The sequence below is a fragment of the Dermacentor albipictus genome, chromosome 4 (assembly GCF_038994185.2).
Source record: "Dermacentor albipictus isolate Rhodes 1998 colony chromosome 4, USDA_Dalb.pri_finalv2, whole genome shotgun sequence".
NCBI classification, from domain to species: Eukaryota; Metazoa; Arthropoda; class Arachnida; order Ixodida; family Ixodidae; genus Dermacentor; species Dermacentor albipictus.
This window is the reverse complement of record NC_091824.1, coordinates 116,184,356-116,204,429: the sequence shown is the minus strand read 5'-3', so window position 1 is coordinate 116,204,429 and position 20,074 is coordinate 116,184,356. Positions and strand designations below refer to the sequence as shown.

Sequence of the window (20,074 nt, the reverse complement as noted above, 5' to 3'; positions counted from 1 at the left end):
ACGGTAGTAGCTTCGAGCTTTTTGAAATACATGCCAGTTTCCTTTTCCCCGGTGTGGTGCAGCCATGCACCGAATCTCCTTAAGGATATCCTTAAGGCGACGACGAAACGCACACCAATGCGGCGCAACAGCGCTGTACATTGCAGCAGCCTTCTGCACTGGAGGCACAGAATTCAAAATTTAATGTTCACTGATTAAAGTTACACGTACTGCAATGTATTTAGGTTATTCAGTGGTTCAATAGCGGCTTTTAGAAATATTGACACTCACTTTAGCATTCACCAAAGAGGGTGAAGGCCAAAGCCTGCGCGCATAAGACGCATTCATGAAATTACTTGACGTTTGAATGCGTTGTTCCTGCTTATTGTTTTCTCCCACCAAAGCTCGTGGGTTCGATTACCTTAATTGACTTAAAGCTAACTGACCTTAAAGCTCGAGGGTTCGACTCCCACTGAAGGTCGTTGGTTCGTGCACCTGAATTAACTCTATCTTCATTAACTTTGCCTTTCTTTATTGGCATGTGAGCGGCATCGGAGCCATCTGTGCAAGAAGACGACGACAAACGCGAGAGCAGTGGCACGAGCGCGAGGGGCAGCACGGTAACGCTGGCATGATGGGCGGCGTCGGAGCCAGTTGCGGTAGAATGCGGCGACGAACGTCCACAGTGCCCGCGATCGGGCCGTCAAGCTCGGCTTGGCGGTCTCTACGTGGGATTAGCCAGGTGGCGCGGGGTCTCCCCTGCGTCTTCTCTGGACCGAAATAAGGTTACTTCACTCACTCACTCACTCATGAACGCGCAAGCAGTGGCAGGGACGCGTGTCTGCGCGAGGCGAGCTCACGCGACTTTCTGTACCTCACACTGCGTTTTCCAGACCTTCGGGCGTATGAGCCACGTAAGGCTTTCGCCTTAGAAAAAAAAAAGATACTGACGGGAACTTCAGCGAACAGTCTTGGACAGATTCTGCGCTGCAAGGGGTAAAATGGAAGTAGAATGGGACAGGTAAATCAAACATCGTGTAACAGCGAAGATAGCACAAGCGCAATTGGGGCCGCATGGTTAAATGCAAAGGGTCGGCGTCACTGCTTGGGCTCGCGCTGTCATTTGGCTGAGACTGCTCGGCTGCTCTCTGCGCTGGACCCACTAACCCGCTAACCTCAATAAACCTTGTAGCAACCGTACTAGTTTTCCTAGCCCTAAATGCGGCAATATATTTTCCTGTTTGTCGAGGTAACGGTGCCCGGTGGTGAAGTGGAGAGACTACTTTTTCTTACGCCGGGCTCCCGACATCCCTGAACCAACTCTGTACACTTCACGCTACACATCACCTCTCCATCGTCTGCGAACCCTGTCACTGCGAACTGCAATCGCTGCCAAATGTTAAAACTCAAAAATGTCTGTTTTGCGACGACCCTCTCTACGCGTCACAGCGAAAGACGCTGGTGTCTACGCTAGCAGCCATTGGCCAGGGTTCGTTTCTATGTCGCCGGAGCACAAGAGTAGGAAAGCCATAGAAAAGCAATCATGCACAGTTTCACACAGCACCCCTGGGCACGGGAACAGCAATAAGCAGATGTCATCGCTTTTTTTAGCGTACAAGGAAAGCGTACACACCTGCATCGGAGCAAAGCGAAAATCAGGAGCCATGCTTCTTGCAATGTTCCCGTGCCCACTGAATCCGAGGACGGAGTGGCCACAGCTTAAATTCCTTGCGGGCGATGATGCAGTCGTCGATGGGGTTGAACGGCCGAAGGCGAGAGATTCCATCGGGTGCGCAGGGATGAAATATTTGTTGAAGGGGCCACAGTCGGGCAGTGGCGGTGGTAGCATCTGAGCTGGTGGGCATGAGGGAGATAGCTATTCCGGTATCAGCCAGGTGAAGAAGAGCGTCAGCGTAACCTGCATCGGAGCAAAGCGAAAATCAGGAGCCATGCTTCTTGCAATGTTCCCGTGCCCACTGAATCCGAGGACGGAGTGGCCACAGCTTAAATTCCTTGCTGGCGATGATGCAGTCGTCGATGGGGTTGAACGGCCGAAGGCGAGAGATTCCATCGGGTGCGCAGGGATGAAATATTTGTTGAAGGGGCCACAGTCGGGCAGTGGCGGTGGTAGCATCTGAGCTGGTGGGCATGAGGGAGATAGCGATTCCGGTATCAGCGAGGTGAAGAAGAGCGTCAGCGTAACCTGCATCGGAGCAAAGCGAAAATCAGGAGCCATGCTTCTTGCAATGTTCCCGTGCCCAATTGTTGGAGATTCGGGCACAGCGCAGCAGGATGTAAGTCTAGCTTGCGTTGCCGCACCTGTGGGGATGGTCATTCTTCAAGTGAATGCTCTACTCAATCTCCAAAGTGCTGCCTCTGTGGGGGAGAACACCCTGCGGACTATTCGCACTGCTCAGCTCGCGCTCAAGAAATACAAATTCTTGAAATAATCGACCGCCGTCGTTGCTCCCGAAGAGATGCAATTTCAGTTATCAAAGACAGGGCCTTCGGATACTCTGGTGTTACAGCGCGCAACACTCCAAGCATGGATCTTAACCTCTCAGAAGCAATTGACTCTGCTGTGGACAAAGCAATGGCTAAAGCGATGGATAAATTGATATCCAGTCTCTCTGATTGCTTAGCGCAAATAATTTCCAGTCACATGATGCAAATAATGCAGCCCACTAGGACACCGATGCAGTGCCCAGAATCTAACGCCACACCTCGGACGCCTAGCAACGAGGTAGAGACGCCTTCCACAGTTGCAGAATATTCCACAGACACTGCTCCGCTAGTCCAAACACGCGAGGATGAGCCCTCCTATTCAGACACTGCTATTGTCATAGACATGGAACTTGACACTCGAGCTCCCAAACGTATGGGGACCCCAATTTCAAAAACTATGAAACCAAAATCAAAAAAAGAGTCAACCAACTCCTGTGCTTACAGAAAGTATTCTAAAGGCGGCAGTTGCCACTGCTGTGCGTTCAACACCATTGGACAGTTGAAAGTGCTGCAGTGGAACTGTCGTTCTATATTTTCAGCTTCAACAGATTTATCTTGCCTATCTATTCAATTCAATCCAGATATCTTACTTCTTCAAGAAACGTGGCTTTCACCAGAGAAACATTTTCATTTAAAAGGTTTTCGGTCCTTCCGATTAGATAGAGACTCGCGAGGTGGAGGATTAATGATACTTGTTTCCAGTAAAATTTGTCACAAGGCAAAAATTTCTTTTCAAATCATGGACTGCGACTGTGAAATTTTGGCCATAGATTTATGTCTCCCAGGATACCACCCATTTTCAATTATAAATGCTTATTTCCCCAGTGGTGTGCAAAGTACGCGTCAACTTGATAGGGCTGTGGCTGCATGTAGAAAAGAAATTTTGTTTGTAGGGGATTTCAATTCGCATCACGTGTCGTGGGGACACAAAACAGATTTGTGCGGTAAGCGACTTTGGGAGTGGACTATTGATAGTCACCTTTCATGTAAGAACACAGGACAAGTAACGTTTGTTAGAGGACCCTTCCGTTCAGTGTTAGATTTGACATTTTGTAGCGCTGGCATCAAGGTTTTGTCGTGGGTAGCGGTTGAATCAGCGACCAACAGTGATCATCTTCCTGTGTCATTTGAAATCAATTGTCAAATAACATCTTTAGATTACCAGGCATGCACATTTATGGACCATACGAAATTTACGACTTTCTTACGTTCTGCCGTTTCGAAACTTGCCAATGCCAATGATAAGGAAATCGCTTCTATCATTTGCTGAATTCTAGAGGATTCCCGGAAGCAAGCTGAATTTGTCATCCCTTCGGCTAAAGGCACCGCTTGTCGTTGGTGGAATAATGAGTGTACGCGGGACTACAGAAAAAGAAAGGCCGCTTGGAAAATGCTTCTACATAATCAGTGCCCGACCAATTGGAAAAATTATCAGTTTCATGCTGATTTATTTAAGCGTACTGTTATTCGAGCCAAAAAGGAATACGATATTAGACATTACGATTATCTATCTAATTAAAAAAATAAGCGTGCTTTATTTTCCTTCCTTCGTGCTAGGAAGGTGCTACCAACACCCTTAACATTAGATTCAATTGTTTTGACTCCGCAGGAACTGAGCGCCTTCCTAGAAGGGATTGCCGAAGGCTTAGAAAATCGATTTACGGCCAGGCTTCCGGCTATTCATTCTACATTAGGTCCTTGGGATGACTTTACTCCAATTTCCTTAGCTGAACTAAATGAGACTGCAATATGTTTACCGAATTCAGCCCCTGGCCCTGATGGCGTCACAAATGCAATGTTAAAGATATTGTTACATGAATCGCCTAACGTTCTTTTAGACCTGGTGAATTATTCACTTAAATACGCATGGATTCCGTTGCACTGGAAGCTTGCCAAGGTAATATTGATGCTTAAGAACCAAGGACGAAGGTATGTATTGGAGAACATTAGGCCCATTGCGCTTACATCAAACGTAGTAAAATTCATTGAGAGTCTTCTTCACCGTCGCATCATGAAATTTATTAATGATAATTCCATTCTTAGTCCCTGTCAGATTGGTTTCAGGGCCGGCTGCTCCATCTGGCATGCCCACGTCGACTTAGACAGCCGAATACAACTCGCTCGACGTCATAAGCAATACGCTGCCTTAGTGACGCTCGATATCGCTAAAGCATACGACACTGTGGAGCACACTATATTGATCAATCGGTTAACTTCCTGTGGTGTTCCTGGGTATATAGTAGCGTGGATTCGGTCATTCTTAGGTGAAAGAGAATTCTATTGCTACGAAAGCGGCGTTTCTTCTTCTAGACACAAACAAACGAGAGGCGTACCGCAAGGCTCAGTTCTTTCCTTGGTACTTTTTAATATTCTCATGAGCACACTACCTTGTCATCAAGAAATAACTACTTATGTTTATGCAGACGATATTGCGTTTTTGCATCTGCAAACGACATCCACACGCTATACCAACGGCTGCAAACTTACCTTTATGATCTGGAGAGGTGGTTAGATGCTAGTCACTTCACCCTCAATGCCAGCAAATGTGCTGTTCTCGTATTTCCGATACGTGACATAGTGCACATTTCATTGTCTTACCATCTTCAAGACATACCACAGGTGGAATCTGTTAAATACCTAGGAATTATTTATAACGCCTCTCTCAACTGGCGCTCACACATAGATCATTTGACTGGGAAAGGTACCCGTGCAATTGGCATATTGCGTAGGCTGAGCAGTCGTCGAATAGGATTGAGAAGAGATACATTCCTAATGATATATCGTATGTACGTTCGCCCTGTATTAGAATTTGGTTGCGTGCTCTTCTCTGGAGCTCCAGCCTACATGTCCCGTCGTCTAATCCTCTTAGAAAGAGAAGCATTACGTCTGTGTTTAGGTCTTCCTAAATTTGTTGCAAATTCTATTCTTTATCTAGAATCCCGTGTTCCGCCACTTTCGTCCAGGTTCCGGCTTTTGACGGTGCAGACGTTCTTAAGGATTTACGAATCACCACTGCGTCATTCCCAAATAATCTTTATTTCACAACCTGCCTTGTTTTTCGGTGTCATCTGGCCGCGACTACATAAGCCGCAAATTATATTCGTGCAAAAATTACTTGACTCCTTGGGCGTGCGCATATGCGATGTTCTTCCTATTACCGACAGAGCTGTTGCCACGGGTACTCAATTTGATGACATCTTTCCTAATAATGGAAAATTACTTCCACACCGTATTCTAGACGGTATATTACAAGATCACCTGAAAAACCTTCAAACAAACGTTGTAATTGCTACAGATGCTTCACAATGTGAAGAAAAGTCAGGTGTAGGAATATTTTCCCCGATTCTCGATTGGACATTTTCTCTTCGGCTGCCAGATTTCATACCGATTTTTTTAGCCGAATTCATGGCCGTGGTGCTGGCATTACGCAAATTAGGACCATCAATTACGTCAACGGTGATAGTTACTGATTCTTTATCATTGTGCTCATCCCTTACTGCTTCTAGTGATTCTCGCGTGATGAGGACATTTCAATCATTGGTACCTGGTTACTTGAGAAGCGTGCGGTTGATTTGGGTGCCCGGCCATAAAAGACTAATCATTAATGAAATTGCAGACTCTCTAGCCAAGGCATCGATAAGTGGCCCGATTCTTCCTTGCTGCCCTTTGACTGCTTATGTAACTGCAGCTAGATTTCGCAGGAGTATCATTATACAATCAGTATCAGGCTCCGCAATTACTAACTCTGTGGATTACGGACATGTCCTGCACCCTTGGAACAGAGATTTTTGCCGAACACGGAAAATTGAAGTGTCCATCACGAAGCTGCGCTGCCGTATACCTGCATTGAACTTCTACCTCCACAGGTCTGGCCTGGGGCCCTATAACGTAAAACTATTCCAATATATTTCTATTCCAATTTCCTGACGTCAAATTTGCGTAACCACCGACGCAAGCACCGGGCGGTCACCCGCAGGGTTGTCTGAACAGACCAATCAAACGCTCTCCTCGTTCATAGGAGGTCACTTTTGTTTGCTTGAAAAACGAATAACATTGCCTACACTGAGCGGCTTGTCGTATCTAATTGGCTGACAAGAGGCGAGGAGAACGCTCAAGTGGAGAGGGATTCACTGGGGCAGAGCCAGTACACTGAAAATCGATAACAGGATGAAGAGGGTGGTGCCGGCGTCTGCGAGTGGTCGGCTTTCCCTTACTTAGCTAGTGGTGGCTGGTCGAAAATCACGGCGGCATGCAACGGAAGCTTAAGAATCACGCTAAAACTGACCCTCAGCAAAGAAGAGTTGGCAGAATGAGATGGTAAACGTGCCTAAAGGGCTCGAAAACGTCACACGGCCACGCAAGAAGCTTTATTATACGCAATTACACCCATGCTCTCCGGCAGGTGCGAGTAGCCAGCGTCTCAGCGATCGGCGACAGCTATCTTTTATTCCTTTCAGAACGGGGCAGCCTGCGGCTATTCCGAAGAAAATTCAGTTTTGTTCGGCATATTAATGCATCTTTATCGCGTACACGTCACTTTGACCCGGTGATTTTGTGCGGTTTTGTGACGTCGCTTGACAGGCAGGTGAAGTGGGTGTAGTCCGAAAACTTTTTACCAATAGCCGAGGGCTAATGGCGAAAAGAGGTCGAATCAGAAATAACTGTTTTTCTTTTTTCTGTCAAATCATGCATAATCAGTGTGTACACATCATATCAGATGGGGAGGTATCGCGGTTTTCGTGACGTCGCGTGACAGACAGGCGAAGTTGGCGTGGTCGAAAAAAAGTTTTCGACCAATCGTGGAGGGCTGATAGCAGAATTGGAATAGAAAAGTTTGGAATAGTTTTACGTTATAGCGCCCCTGGTCCCCTCACCATTATGCTCATTCTGTGGCGAAGCGGAGACAATCGACCATTTCTTGTTGTCTTGCAGACGTTTTTCTATTATAAGAAAACGACTACTCGAAATCCCGCTTCGCTCTATTGGTCTGACTTTATCAGTGCCTGTGATCCTATCTTTTGGAGCCTCCATTGTTGGGTTCAGCAACAGAAATGTTTGCTTGGCGATCCAAAATTACCTCATTGAAACTAATTGATTTCCATGTTAGATTGATCGTTCTCCCTCCCAACCATAGCTTTCTTTTATTTCTTATCCTTTATTAATTATTATTGTTATAATTATTATTATCTTATTCCCGGTTTTCATCTGATTATTTCCTTTTTTCTCCAAACACAGAATTTTACTTTTAAACTCACACGCCCAAATTGTTAACTCCCTTGTTATCATTATTATTTTAGGCACCTAATTAAGCCGCCCGATTCTTGGCCAATCCCCCACTTTGGGTATGTGCCACGGCCACTCAGGACAACAACAACAACAACTTCTTCACCAATTGGTTCTGATTGCCTGGTTGTGGTGCGGCTCGCGGTCAGTCGTATGGCACGTGGCACGGGCCAGAGAAGAAGAAGCCGGAGCGTTGCACGGGTGTCCCGCGGCGAACCTGCTGGCTATCGGAAGACGCTTCTCGCAGCAAATGCCCAACAACGAGGCGCCGAGCAGCTCTGGCCCTCGCGCTGTCGTGGCGCTTGTCGTTCTGCTCGCGACACTACTTCTTTCCGGATTGGTGGCACTCGTGTGGATCTTGATGAACGAGTTGACAAGCTCCAACGGCGAATTGCCCGAAGCGCCGCCATTCTGCTGCCCCGACGCCACGGAGACGATACTGACGCTGGCCAACCTGTCAAACGATCCGTGCACTGACATTCTCAGTTATGGCTGCTACAAAAAGAGCGGAGTAGACCGCAGCGCGATTGCGGTTCGAGCATTCACATCTCTCGTGGTTCACCCTACTCTCCAGGCCAAACTGCGCTCACCGGTCAGCGATATAATTTGGGTGAACCACAAGAGCTGCCTCTTCGCAAGCGTCAAAAATCTGTTCACTGCCGAGCACGCAGTGACAGCCGTCATCGACCTCTTTCACCGCTGGTCGGGAACCTCTACGAACGCCACGCGCAACGTGGACCTGATCAAGCTTGTCGGTCTGCTACACTTCAGGTACGAAATTTTCAGCGTGTTTTACATGTACTACAAATCATCATTCGAGAAGGATGAAGCCACCTACGTCATAAGCTTTCAGCCTGCGCCATATATCGACTTAGAAGCGTCAAGTGCCGGACATGCCATGTTCGAGGCTGCCAGGAGACACGCTGGCATAAGCGCTACACAGGCAGACATGCTTAGTCTAATTCGCCGATTCCGCAGGGCCCACAAGAATTCTCACGATGGGCACTCTATCGTCCCGATGCCGGAGTTAGGCGAACAGTTTCCAATGGAGGGCATATCTACGTGGCAAGAGATTTTGAGCGCATTCCCAGTGATTGCCATCGAAAACCCTCCCGACGTCGCGGCAGTCTTAAGCATATTGACGGAAAAAAACATCCTCGTTCAAGCAGCCGCGCTACTGTACTTCGTCATACAGTCGACGCTGGCCACGTTTGACGACGAAATTCGGCAGGCGGCTAGCCTAGCGGATCACGCGGCGTTTTGCGAAGAGCAGACCATGGCACTGTTTCCACTCTGGGATGTGTTGGCGACGCAGCAGATGACGAGCCCAGACCGTGACCAGGTTGTGCTGGAAATGTTTAACAAGATCTCTGAAGCCGTGATTGCGGACGCCCAAGTTTTCTTCTCTGCCCACCTGGACGCCAACGCAGTGCGGAGTGTGGTGCGAAGCATTCATATTGTTTTGCCTGAAAACCTGACTGCGCCCTACAAGCGCCATCTGCCCTCCATAAGCGAGAACTACTTCGAGAATAAGTTTGAAATTGGGAGCTTCTATAATCAGGTGAGTGGCGAGATTATTGTTTACCTAATAGAGCATAGGCAGCGTCCAATCGTATAACTCCATGATTTTGGCTTCTAGCGTGAAGTGTAACAGGGACACAGAAAGGAGCAGACAGGACGAGCGCTAACTCTCAGCTAAATGTTTATTAAAACGAAGAACATATATATAGGTGATTGCAAAAACCGTCACTCCATCTTAGCACCAGAAGGTCGATGACGCATTGTAGTAAGCGGGGCAAACATGCGCAGTAAAATGTTCTCGTTTGTCCCTTCGCGGCCGGTATGCTACTATGCATTACATTGATGACATAATGTAGTCGGACAGTGAGCTTTTACTGGAGGCAATGATTTAATTACTGCTTATTACCGATTACCGATAAAGAGCGGTGGCAGCTACATCTTTTACATCCATTCCGCAGAGGCAAACCCGTTCAAATCACTGCGAGAAGCAGTTGTAACCTAGCAACCCGGTGTCTGCTTAACGTCATGTATAATTACGCTCAAACACCCCGGAAAAGTAAATCAGATAGGAAACGTTTCTCGTAATTGCTTAGGTTTCAAAAAAGTAACCCAATGACTTATTCGGACCCACTACAAACAAGCACGGCATCGCTCCTTGCTCTCTCTTGATCATCTCGCCCTGTACATACTTCCAACGTAGGGCCAACTATCATACAGAAACGTGTCAACCGCTCTAGAAGAGCAATTCACTGCCAGCTAAAGAAGTTGAGTTATAACCTCATCTTGTTCACCAGATAGGTGTAACTTATCGCATTATAGGTAACACCAAGAATTATGAACCCATTGTTTTCTAATTAAGAAGAAAGTGAAAGAGAGCTTTTAAGTGAACAAAATATACAAATGTTCACGAGCGCAATTTATTGTGCAAAAGAGTCAACTTTCCGAATATTACCCGCTTGCATGTTCTCCGGTATTTACATTATCGCAATACTGGGTGCCCACACGCTTGCCCCATCTTCGTCCGCGTGCCTAAAGCGTCACAAATAATTCGCCTCTTTTCATGTGACCGAATATCGATTCATTATCGCTGGCGGTTTGAACATCCAGGTAGTTTGCATCATGCGCAGGTGGGAGAAATACCTTGTTTTGTCTGCCCACTTCGAGCCTACGCACGGAAGCGGAAACCAGGTGGACGTAGTTCTTGTTCATCATGTCCGCCATGACATCCGCACAAAGCAACGTAGCAGGCAACTTTGCTGGTCACAGACATACTAATAACCCCTGTCAATTGGGCAAGTTAAGTGCGCTTACGAAAAGTGTTCACTCGGTTTAAGTACACTTTGCCAAATCAAAACGTCTCAAGTGGAGTATCGCTCCCAGAAGAGTGCACTTCACTCCACTCGTCTTAGGTGGCGTTGACTTGCAAAGTTCTTATAATAAAAAAAAATCGCATTTTGTTCTGTTCAAAAAAAAAAAATAGTAAGTTTGTTTTATTTATAACACAACGTAAAACAATCCTTTTAAAAAGTTCATTGCAATCTACATCTTCAAAAACGCGCTTTTAGCCTGTCGCCATTATTTTTTTTTTTCAGCGAGTGCGCTCTGTTTTTTCCTTTGGCACCGCGTAGCCTAACGTATCACTCTAGGTGCTTAAGTGCACTCCCCGTAAGTGCACTTAAGTTGCTCGCTTGACAGGGGTGTAATATTTAACCACAAAGGTGGCACATCAACAGAATGACAGTGAGCAGGTAACCTGTGCAAACCTTTAAACGTACCCAGAATGAGTGTTTAAATGTAGAATAGCATAGTGGAAGTGTCTGTCACCATGACACAACGAGGATAATGAAATCTGTTATCCAAGGGTCTTTCAAAACATGACTTAGATTGGTAGGTTTTGCGAAAGGGGGCATGGGACTGGAGCTACTCTTAGCGCAGTTTGCAACTGCCATTTATATGTCGCACCCATTTCGTTGCTGCTCCTTCATTCTTAAAAATCATTGCCTAGTACGTTCTATATCCTTTACTCGGATGTTTCAGTTCTGTACTTGTCAATGATTATAACGTCCGTGCCGCCAGGTGGGTCGTAAACAGTGACGTAGTGCATCATCTTCTTTGAGGGTGTAATCAGCTTAGCTTGAGCTTTTGCGAGGATATTGAGTAACGGGAGAGTGAATTTAATTGAGCATAATTGTTGCAAGTGTAGACTTACCACAAATCAATAGTGCATACCGTGAGCCACAGATCTTCAGTGGCAACCTGCTTCCACGTAGTGCTGAGCCCTGCGATCGCGGAGTGATATTGCCATCTTTTGCCGTGACTCTGTGGTGTAGCCTGATTGCCTGCACTCAATGGTCATTGATTGTGTTTTCAATTCCTTCACAGAAGAAGCCGTTGTTGTCTGATCCTATATTGTCGGCCGCGTCTGAATCGCCCCGTGATGTCCCGGATAGATATCGAAGCAACGAGGAAGTAGGAGCGAACGCTCTGCTTAACATCAGCCACATCACTATTTTTGATGTCTACTTCGTGGCGCCATTGAGAATGAAATATAGAGTGCCTGTATATCATGCAGTAACAGTAACCAGGGCAGAAAACACTGGGTGTTGTGATTCAATAATTTCTAGACATGCTTACGCGCACTGAGCTGTAATCAATTCATACGTATGACACGTGAAACGCTTATATTGTTTTCTCAGTTTTGCGGGTCGAGCTGGCTGCCTACGTGCAACTGAAACGGTGCATTCTTATTTCAGATACGCAGCAGCAATGCTATGCGGGGCCTCTCTGGGTTGTACAGACTGCGCGTCGACTTGTCTCACACATTCCTCGTGAGATTCGGCAACCAGATCGCCGTCGCGGCAAGCGTGTACGCGCTTCTCAGTTTTGGCAAGGAGACCGCCGGAGGAAACCGCAGCATAGCCGACGGCGCAGGTGTCATCAACGCGGCCGTGCTGGGCGTCATGCTTGCCGACGCCTTGTGGGACAAGCTTTTCGACTACGCAGAGCAGGAAACCGATAGCTGGGAAGGGCTGGTAGCGCACCTGCATTGCCTTCGACGGCAAAGTGGAGGTGTTGTGAACACTGAACTGAAGTACCCAATTTTGTCGATGTCAGCCGCGGTCCGCGCCTATGCCACACCCAGCTGGCACGACCGGGCCCCGGTATTCGGCTACCACAGCTTGTCGGCCAGCCAGGTGTTCTTCATACTCTTCTTTGTGCACCACGTTTGTGTTCCGAGCGGTTCCTATGGGAGTGGAGTGAAAGCGTCGGCGCAGATGCGGGGCTTCGACGAGTTCTTCAAGGCTTTCGACTGTGCGGGGACGCCTATGCGGAACGTAATCGAAGCCTGCGAGAAAGCGCGGCAATGAGTGACGTGGCGTGTGTCTTCTAGCAGCTGTGGAACTAGGAGACGACAACGAGGGCAGCAACGCGAATTGTGCTTATTGATGTGCTACGGCGCAGTTTGAGAACAACGCGCACGAACACTGATCTCAATTTGCATTTCGCAGTGCCTTATTTTGCATCTAGATGTCTTCATCGCTCGCGAAACATTTTCTTCGTGTTTAATTTGCCAAGATTTTTTATTGTGCTATAACAAGCGTGAAGGATCGCGATCGTCCAAAATGTTTTTTCTGCTTCGTGAGTTTTTCTGCGTAAATTATTTTCTCGCCCAGCAGTCTTCAAAAATAATGGCTCTTGTTTCAGCGTATATTAGTGCTGTCAATAGGAATCACTTCATTGGCGTGTTAGAGACATTTTGTTGTTTGTCGTACATATTTCTGCGGATGGAAACGTGTTCAGTGGGCTGCTCTTCAGTGCCGAATCTTTCGACACCTAGTGCTGTTCGGGAAGTGCTCTGTTATGTGGTCTTCAAGTATACGGCGTTGCCTTGCGTTCACTTTTGTCGAGAGAACTGCATATTCGTAAGTCTTGGCGTCACTTCCAGCAGATTTATAAACGTCCTGTGGCTTTCGTTTGGGCATGACGGCTGTTTACATGTCACTATATAACCTGAACGATTCTTGGTTGCAGCTGGTAAGACATTCCTCTTGCGCGTAGACAATAGTGGCCTTTTGTGGGGGACCTTGTTTAATAGCCACACACACATTTATGCTGTTCTTAAAGCTTGAACAGTAGCTTCTGTTGCTCGATAGCATTGAACAAGCACTAACAATTGCAGTGTGACTTACACTGCCGTGAAACGTATATGCACATTAAGCCAGGACGACGGCATTTCTGACTCTGATCAGCGCCTTTGCGTTATCAAGATAGCACGGGCACGTTCTGAATAAAAGCGTTTTACGACTGCGCTCTGCAATAGCTTGTTGATATCGTTGAACGTATTTAACAGTTTTTTTCTTGAGCAGTCTTTTTCAATATGAATTCACGTAAAATAGTCTAGCTCGTTTCAATACTTGTGTGTTGCTTAAAAAGTGTCATGCGATAAGGAGGGCTTTAACATTTAACATAAGGAAGACTTTAACAAAGAGCCGTTCGTAACGGCTCTTTGCCATTGGCTAGTGTCCTTTGGTGATGTGTTCAACATAAAGGTTGGCTAGCATTTGATTTTGCAACCGATTCGTTCGTAAGATAATTAAACCAATCCTAATGGTGCACGTAGTATTAGCGAACGCTACCTGTCAAAGCAGGGAACACTTGGGAACAATAAAAAAGCTTTGTTAATTCAGCCGTGGTTGCCTACATGATCATGTGATCTTATTTGGAGTTTGATCATTGTAGTATCTTGGTCTCATTAGCACTTTTAAATGTTAGTAGGTTCGAGCTTCTTGAAATACATGCCAGTGTCCTTTTCACCGGTGTGGTGAAGCAGTGCACCGAATCTCCTTCAGGCGACGACAAAACGCACGCGAATGCGGCGACATGAGTGCTGTACGATGCAGCAGCCTTCTGCACTGGAGGCACAGATGTCAAAATTTAATGTTCACGCATTAAAGTTACACGTACTGCAACGTATTTGGGTTATTCAGTATAGGGGCAATTAAAAATATTGACGCCCACTTTAGCATACGGCAGAGGGTGAAGGCGAAAGCCTGTGCGCTCAATTCACAATAAATAAATTGACATTCTCACTCGAATGCGTTGTTCCTGCTTATTGTTTTCTTCCACCAAAGATCGTGGGAAGGAACAATAATGCCTTATCTGACGCTACGTTAACTGCCTTCATTGTTCTAATTAACTCCAGAGGTCCTGGGTTCTACATCCACCAAAGGTAGAGGGTGCGACTTCCATCAAAGTTCGTGGATTCGAGTGCCTTAACTCTACACTGAGAAACGGTGGATTAATTTGCCTTAATTCCGAAGGTCGTGGGTCCGACTTCCACATAAGCACAAGGGTGCGACTTCCACTGAAGGCCGCTTGTTCGTGTACTAGGATTAACTCTGTCTTCATTAACTTTGGGGGAAGAAGTCGGCAGTGAGACCGGACGCTTCTCGCATCGACTCCGTTGATTCATGAGTACTTCCGCCGGTTTTTAGAATCTTACACACGAAAGCGACATGTAATCGGAAAGAGCAAGTCATTGTCAACCCAGGGATACCAATTTTTTGGGTGAGCGTGAAATTTGCGAGTTTTTACCGCACTTAAATCGCTGCAGTCCCGTGTGAGCGCGCCCAAGCCTAACGAAGGTTTGGCCTGGAGCATCCTTTGTTGGACTCGAGGATTGAACGACATAGCACCGAAATGTACATAGACGAGGCAGGAACTGGGGAAACCCTAGACAATGGACCCAATGACGCAAAACGCATTTCCTTTGCAGAAGACAGTGAATGCGTTGCAGACGGTTGGATCGAAGTTACACACAGAAGAGGGAACCGCAGGAACGCTAACGAGATTGCAGGAAAGGACGGCACCCGGTCGCGAAGCCCGATGCGCCTAGGCGGCCGAAGCATAGTGAGGAAAGGTCTACGAGCAGTAGGATGCCCCGAATACATAGGGATGATATTAAGATAATTGTTTGACCGATATACGGGCTGAATATTGAGAACACGTGCGGAAAGAGTCGCGACGATGCGATACGCAAAGATGTGGTAGTGGGAGACCACGAGATGATAACTATCATTCGCAATCGCATGCAAAACATCCTGGTTATAAGCACACCGGACGAGACAACTGCGACGAAAATCGCTAAGATCAAGCTTTTGACGACCAACGGAAAGAGGCACGAGACCAACGCGTACGTTTCGGCGGCTGAGCAAATGGTAAAACGGGTTATCCGCAACATTCCGCTGAAGTATACGCAAGACCAGCTCATGCATGCGCTGGTGAACTCGAGAAACCATACGCCAACACAACATATATTCCAAGCGGCTTGGCAGTACCACCACCGTTATATTGGTGTACGAGGGAAACAGAGTCCCCACATGGACTTACTTCAATAGCATCATGATAATAGCGTGGTTGTATCGGAAACAGATGGACTATTGCATGGAGTGCGGCAGGCTCGGCCACCCACCTGACGTGTGCCCAAGACTGGAGGTCAAGCTATGCCCGACCTGCGTGTCGAAGAACCCAATCATCGAACACGAGTGGACGCCCAAGTGCGTGACCTGCGGCGAGGCGCACCTCACGGCCGACCCCTACCGAATGTGTAAGGCAAAATACAAGTTGCCGCACATAGTAAAGGAAAGAAGGTGGCGAGCGAGAAGCTGAGAAGAAAGGGAACGCACATTGCAAGAAGGAAAGACGACCCCTCACCGGACCCCATCACCATCGGGTTACAGTATGGCGGAAGGAAAAGGCCAATGTCGCCCTAGATCGTATCTCTCTTGCCGAGAAGAAGATGTAGCCGAAGTCGTAACAGAGGTAAGAGCAGAAGTCGAAGCCGGAGTCAGAGTGGAAGCCGCAACTGAAGCCGAAACCGCCCCCTGCCAGACTGTAAGCGGGCCACACTTGGCGAGATACAGGCAGGGCCGCAGAAGGTCACCTGGTCCGACGTAGTTGCGGGAAGAAATGGATGTTCTGTAGAGAGCCCCACCCTCTATAGCAGCACGAGGGGCGACCCGACTGCTTCCTGGCGGCGAGGGTGGAGAAAATGGAGCGAGAGAATAAGGAACTTCGAGAAGAGCTGGGCAGGGCGAGAAAGCAGAACGAACAATGAGCGGGAAAAATCGACGAGCTACAGCAGACGCTGAACGAAATCTTGAAGGGCATGAGAGGATATTCTCCTCCACCTCCCGCGAGGCCGCCGAGCGAGGCGATATGCGAACGCGACAGGAGGCGAGGTAGGGCAGATGGACATGTGTTACGGAGAAGGAGAACCGCCGGAGACAGCGGACTCCAAGCGCAAAGGCATAAGCGATGCGCCACCTACGGAAGGCGCTGTGGACCACGCACATGTTCTGAAGAGACCCAGGTCAGGAGCTAGGAAGATAGACGCAATCCAAGAGATGGTGATCAGATTGACGAACAAGAGGGAGCGAATGTTTGACATACTCCTGACAAAGCTGAACGAATCCGATGCGGGACAGAAGGCTCAGTCATCATCGTCAGCCTGGTCACGCCCACTGCAGTGCAAGGGCCTCTCCCATACTTCTCCAACAACCCCGGTCATGTGCTAATTGTGGCCATGCCGTCCCTGCAAACTTCTTAATCTCATCCGCCCACCTAACTTTCTTCCGCCCCCTGCTGCGCTTCCCTTCCCTTGGAATCCAGTCCGTAACCCCCTAATGAATTTGGCTAAACTAAATTTGGCTCCGAATGCGTAAACGCGTGGCGCCACAGCGGTGCCACCTGTGCACGCGACAAATAGATGATTGAGTAATGGCGTGTTTCCTCTACGCAGCCAAACCAAGACATAGTGTCTGCGTAATAGGATTGCAAACATGTAAATGATATTAGCATAACATGATTTCGTTACATTTCTTTACTGACAATAGCGTTGCATACGGTTTTTAGCAACCGACCGTCTAGACTGATCGAAATGAAAGACGTTTCACGTCAAAAAGTAAACAAACTTGTAAGTTCATTTTCTGGTTCGCGATTACGGTTCGTGATAGCGTTTCCGCAAATCCTGAAAGAGAAGCTGCTGTAAATGAAAGCGGTCATGCAATGAAAAACAGTTCTCATGAACAAAAGACTTCGGGAACGGTATGATCTAAAGTGCGAGTAAATGTCATGGTGTTTGTTTAAGAAAAGGAACCCTAGAAACACCACTGGGCCTTCTTGGATTAGATTTAACTGTTCAGAATGTACTATCTTTGCGTGCCTCTACACTTGGGCACAGTGACGGGAATGTTAATGTTTCCGTTCAACATTTTCCTTTAGGATAAATGAGGCTTAAACTCTGAAGACAATATTTTGAGCCTTCTTTTATTTCACCAAATTCGAATATTTTTATTTTCGTGGTTATGATAAAATTTTCATATTTACAAAATCATCCAGGCTCTTCAAGCTCTATGTTTCGATTCTAACTTAGCCAGTATAAAATTTTTCACTCTTATCTTATCGGGGTCACGGCGACACTCGCACACGTGCTCTGGGAGTGCAGAAACGCTCCGCCCGACTCTACCTCCGACAGGTGGGAGAAGACCCTAAGAAGCCCGCTCCTACAAGACCAGCAATGGGCCGTCCAGCAGGCTCGCGCAGCGGCCTCCAGGTGTTCCCTGTCGGTCCCTGCGTGGGAGACGCCCACTGCGCGCTGACGTGCGTCCTGCAGGACTTTTATTAAAGTTTTTCCAATCCAATCCAATCTTATCTGACATCCTGCTTCGATCTACCCGATTCTCAACCAATCCCCCTAAGTGGGTACGTGCCAGTATATCCCAAGGATCTACATCCACAAATTCTTCACCACTTCGTTCCGATTGCCTGGTTTTGGCGCGGCTCGCGGTCAGTCATATGGCACGTGGCACGGGCTAGAGAAGAAGAAGGCGGAGCGTTGCACGAGTTGCCCGCGGCGAACGTACTGGCTATAGGAAGACGCTTCTCGCAGCAAATGCCCAACAACGAGGCGCCGAGCAGCTCTGGCCCTCGCGCTGTCGTGGCGCTTGTCGTTCTGTTCGCGACACTACTTTTTTCCGGATTGGTGGCACTCGTGTGGATCTTGATGAACGAGTTGACAAGCTCCAACGGCGAATTGCCCGAAGTGCCGCCATTCTGCTGCCCCGACGCCACGGAGACGATACTGACGCTGGCCAACCTGTCAAACGATCCGTGTACTGACATTCTCAGTTATGCCTGCTACAAAAAGAGTGGAGTGGACCGCAGCGCGATTGCGGATCGAGTGTTCACATCGCTCGTGGTTCACCCTACTCTCCAGGCCATACTGCGCTCACCGGTCAGCGATATAATTTGGGGGAACCACAAGAGTGTAGTGTCGTAGGGCGACACTAGGTGCCCTCAGTTGCATAACTATGAAATCCATAAAGAGATGGCACCACTGTTGCCCGGGTATATATATGGGTGCTCGCATGAATAAAGGGTCTTGCGTCTGGTGTGATATGGGTTGACATCTGTCTCATTCTTCTGCTGGCCAACACTACAATTTGGCGACGAGGATGGGATCCGCTGCACTTTCGCCGCCGCCGCTATTCCTCGCTACCCCGGGCACTCCAGCCATTCCATGGCCCCGCTGGATACGCCTCTTCGAGAACTTCCTTCTCGCGTCTGGAGCTGCCGACCTGCCTGCGTCCCGCCGCCGAGCTCTTTTGCTACACTGCTTGGGGCCGGAAGGACAACGCATCTTCGATGCACTCCCATCGCCAACTGCGCCGAACGAAGCTGCTTCAGCCGCGCTCTCCGAGCAAGACGCCACAGCGACTAGTTCCCCAGACACATACGACGTGGCCCGCGAGACGCTGGCTCGACATTTCGCCGACACGCGCAACGTTCGGCTGGAACGCAACCACTTCCGCGAACGCCGTCAGCTACACGGTGAGTGCATCTCTGACTTCGCCCTCGCGCTTCGAGAACTGGCTGCCTCTTGCAATTTCGGCGAGCAAGCAAACGAAAACATGTGCGATCAGTTCATCACTGGCGTTGCATCTCCGCAGTTACGTTCACGATTGTTATTGGAAGGAGACGCACTGACTTTCGATCGTGCCGTCGAAATTGCGCTACTTCGTGAGCGAGCTCAGCTCGAGTCTGAAGCCTTTGCTAACCCCATTCAGCGCATCATACAACAGCCACGCCAACGTGATGCTTTTGGAATGGCCAGACAAGATAACCGGCGTTTCAGCGACAATGGCACGCGCGTCCCAAGTCAAGCCCGCGTTCGTCATGCTCTCCCGCCAACTTCAGACGCGGCCACCGCCATTGTTCCGTACAGCGGAAATTCAGGTGTCTGCGGTAATTGCGGCACAGCAGGTTGCGAGCCGTCTGTGTGCCCCGCTCGCGGTAAGACCTGCTTCGCATGCGGCCGCCGTGGCCACTTCATGCGAGTCTGCCGTAGCAGCCGCAGCGCACGAGGACGACGCCCGGCTCGCGTCCGCGAAGTAGTTTCTGAACAGGACACGTCACACACCATCAGCATTCTCACTGTTTACGAAGATAAGCCCACGGGTGTCTACATTGAAGTGGCACTCACGCCAATCAACTCCAAATCGCAACCGCGCGTTGTGAAGTTCTTGGTCGACACTGGATCCGCTGTGTCAATTATACGGGAACAAGAATTCCGAAGCGTGTTCGAAGACAGCATACAATTGACCAGCTCTAAGCTTACTTTGTTGGACTTCCAACGCCGGAAGATTCCTGTGCTGGGACAATTTAAAGCTGGAATCTCGTACAAGGAAAAAACAGCCGTTATAGCAATTCATGTCACACCCGGAGG

The 20,074-nt window shown here is 48.3% G+C and overlaps 1 protein-coding gene across 1 annotated transcript; it reads left to right on the top strand.

Annotated features, from left to right (window-relative positions):
- The first annotated feature begins 7,880 nt into the window (after positions 1-7,880).
- Positions 7,881-13,679, top strand: LOC135914665 (uncharacterized). The gene is made up of 2 exons (XM_065447599.1): positions 7,881-9,328; positions 12,042-13,679. Exons 1-2 carry the CDS (start codon positions 8,018-8,020, stop codon positions 12,654-12,656), a joined length of 1,926 nt encoding a protein of 641 aa, XP_065303671.1. The 5' UTR covers positions 7,881-8,017; the 3' UTR covers positions 12,657-13,679.
- The last annotated feature ends 6,395 nt before the right edge of the window (positions 13,680-20,074 follow it).

What these genes read in the sequence shown, in the direction of transcription:
- LOC135914665 (XM_065447599.1), top strand. Translation starts at nt 8,018, where the DNA reads ATGCCCAACAACGAGGCGCCGAGCAGCTCTGGCCCTCGCGCTGTCGTG. An exon ending in TTGGGAGCTTCTATAATCAG is followed by an intron (nt 9,329 to 12,041) that starts GTGAGTGGCGAG and finishes TTCTTATTTCAG; the next exon opens with ATACGCAGCAGCAATGCTAT.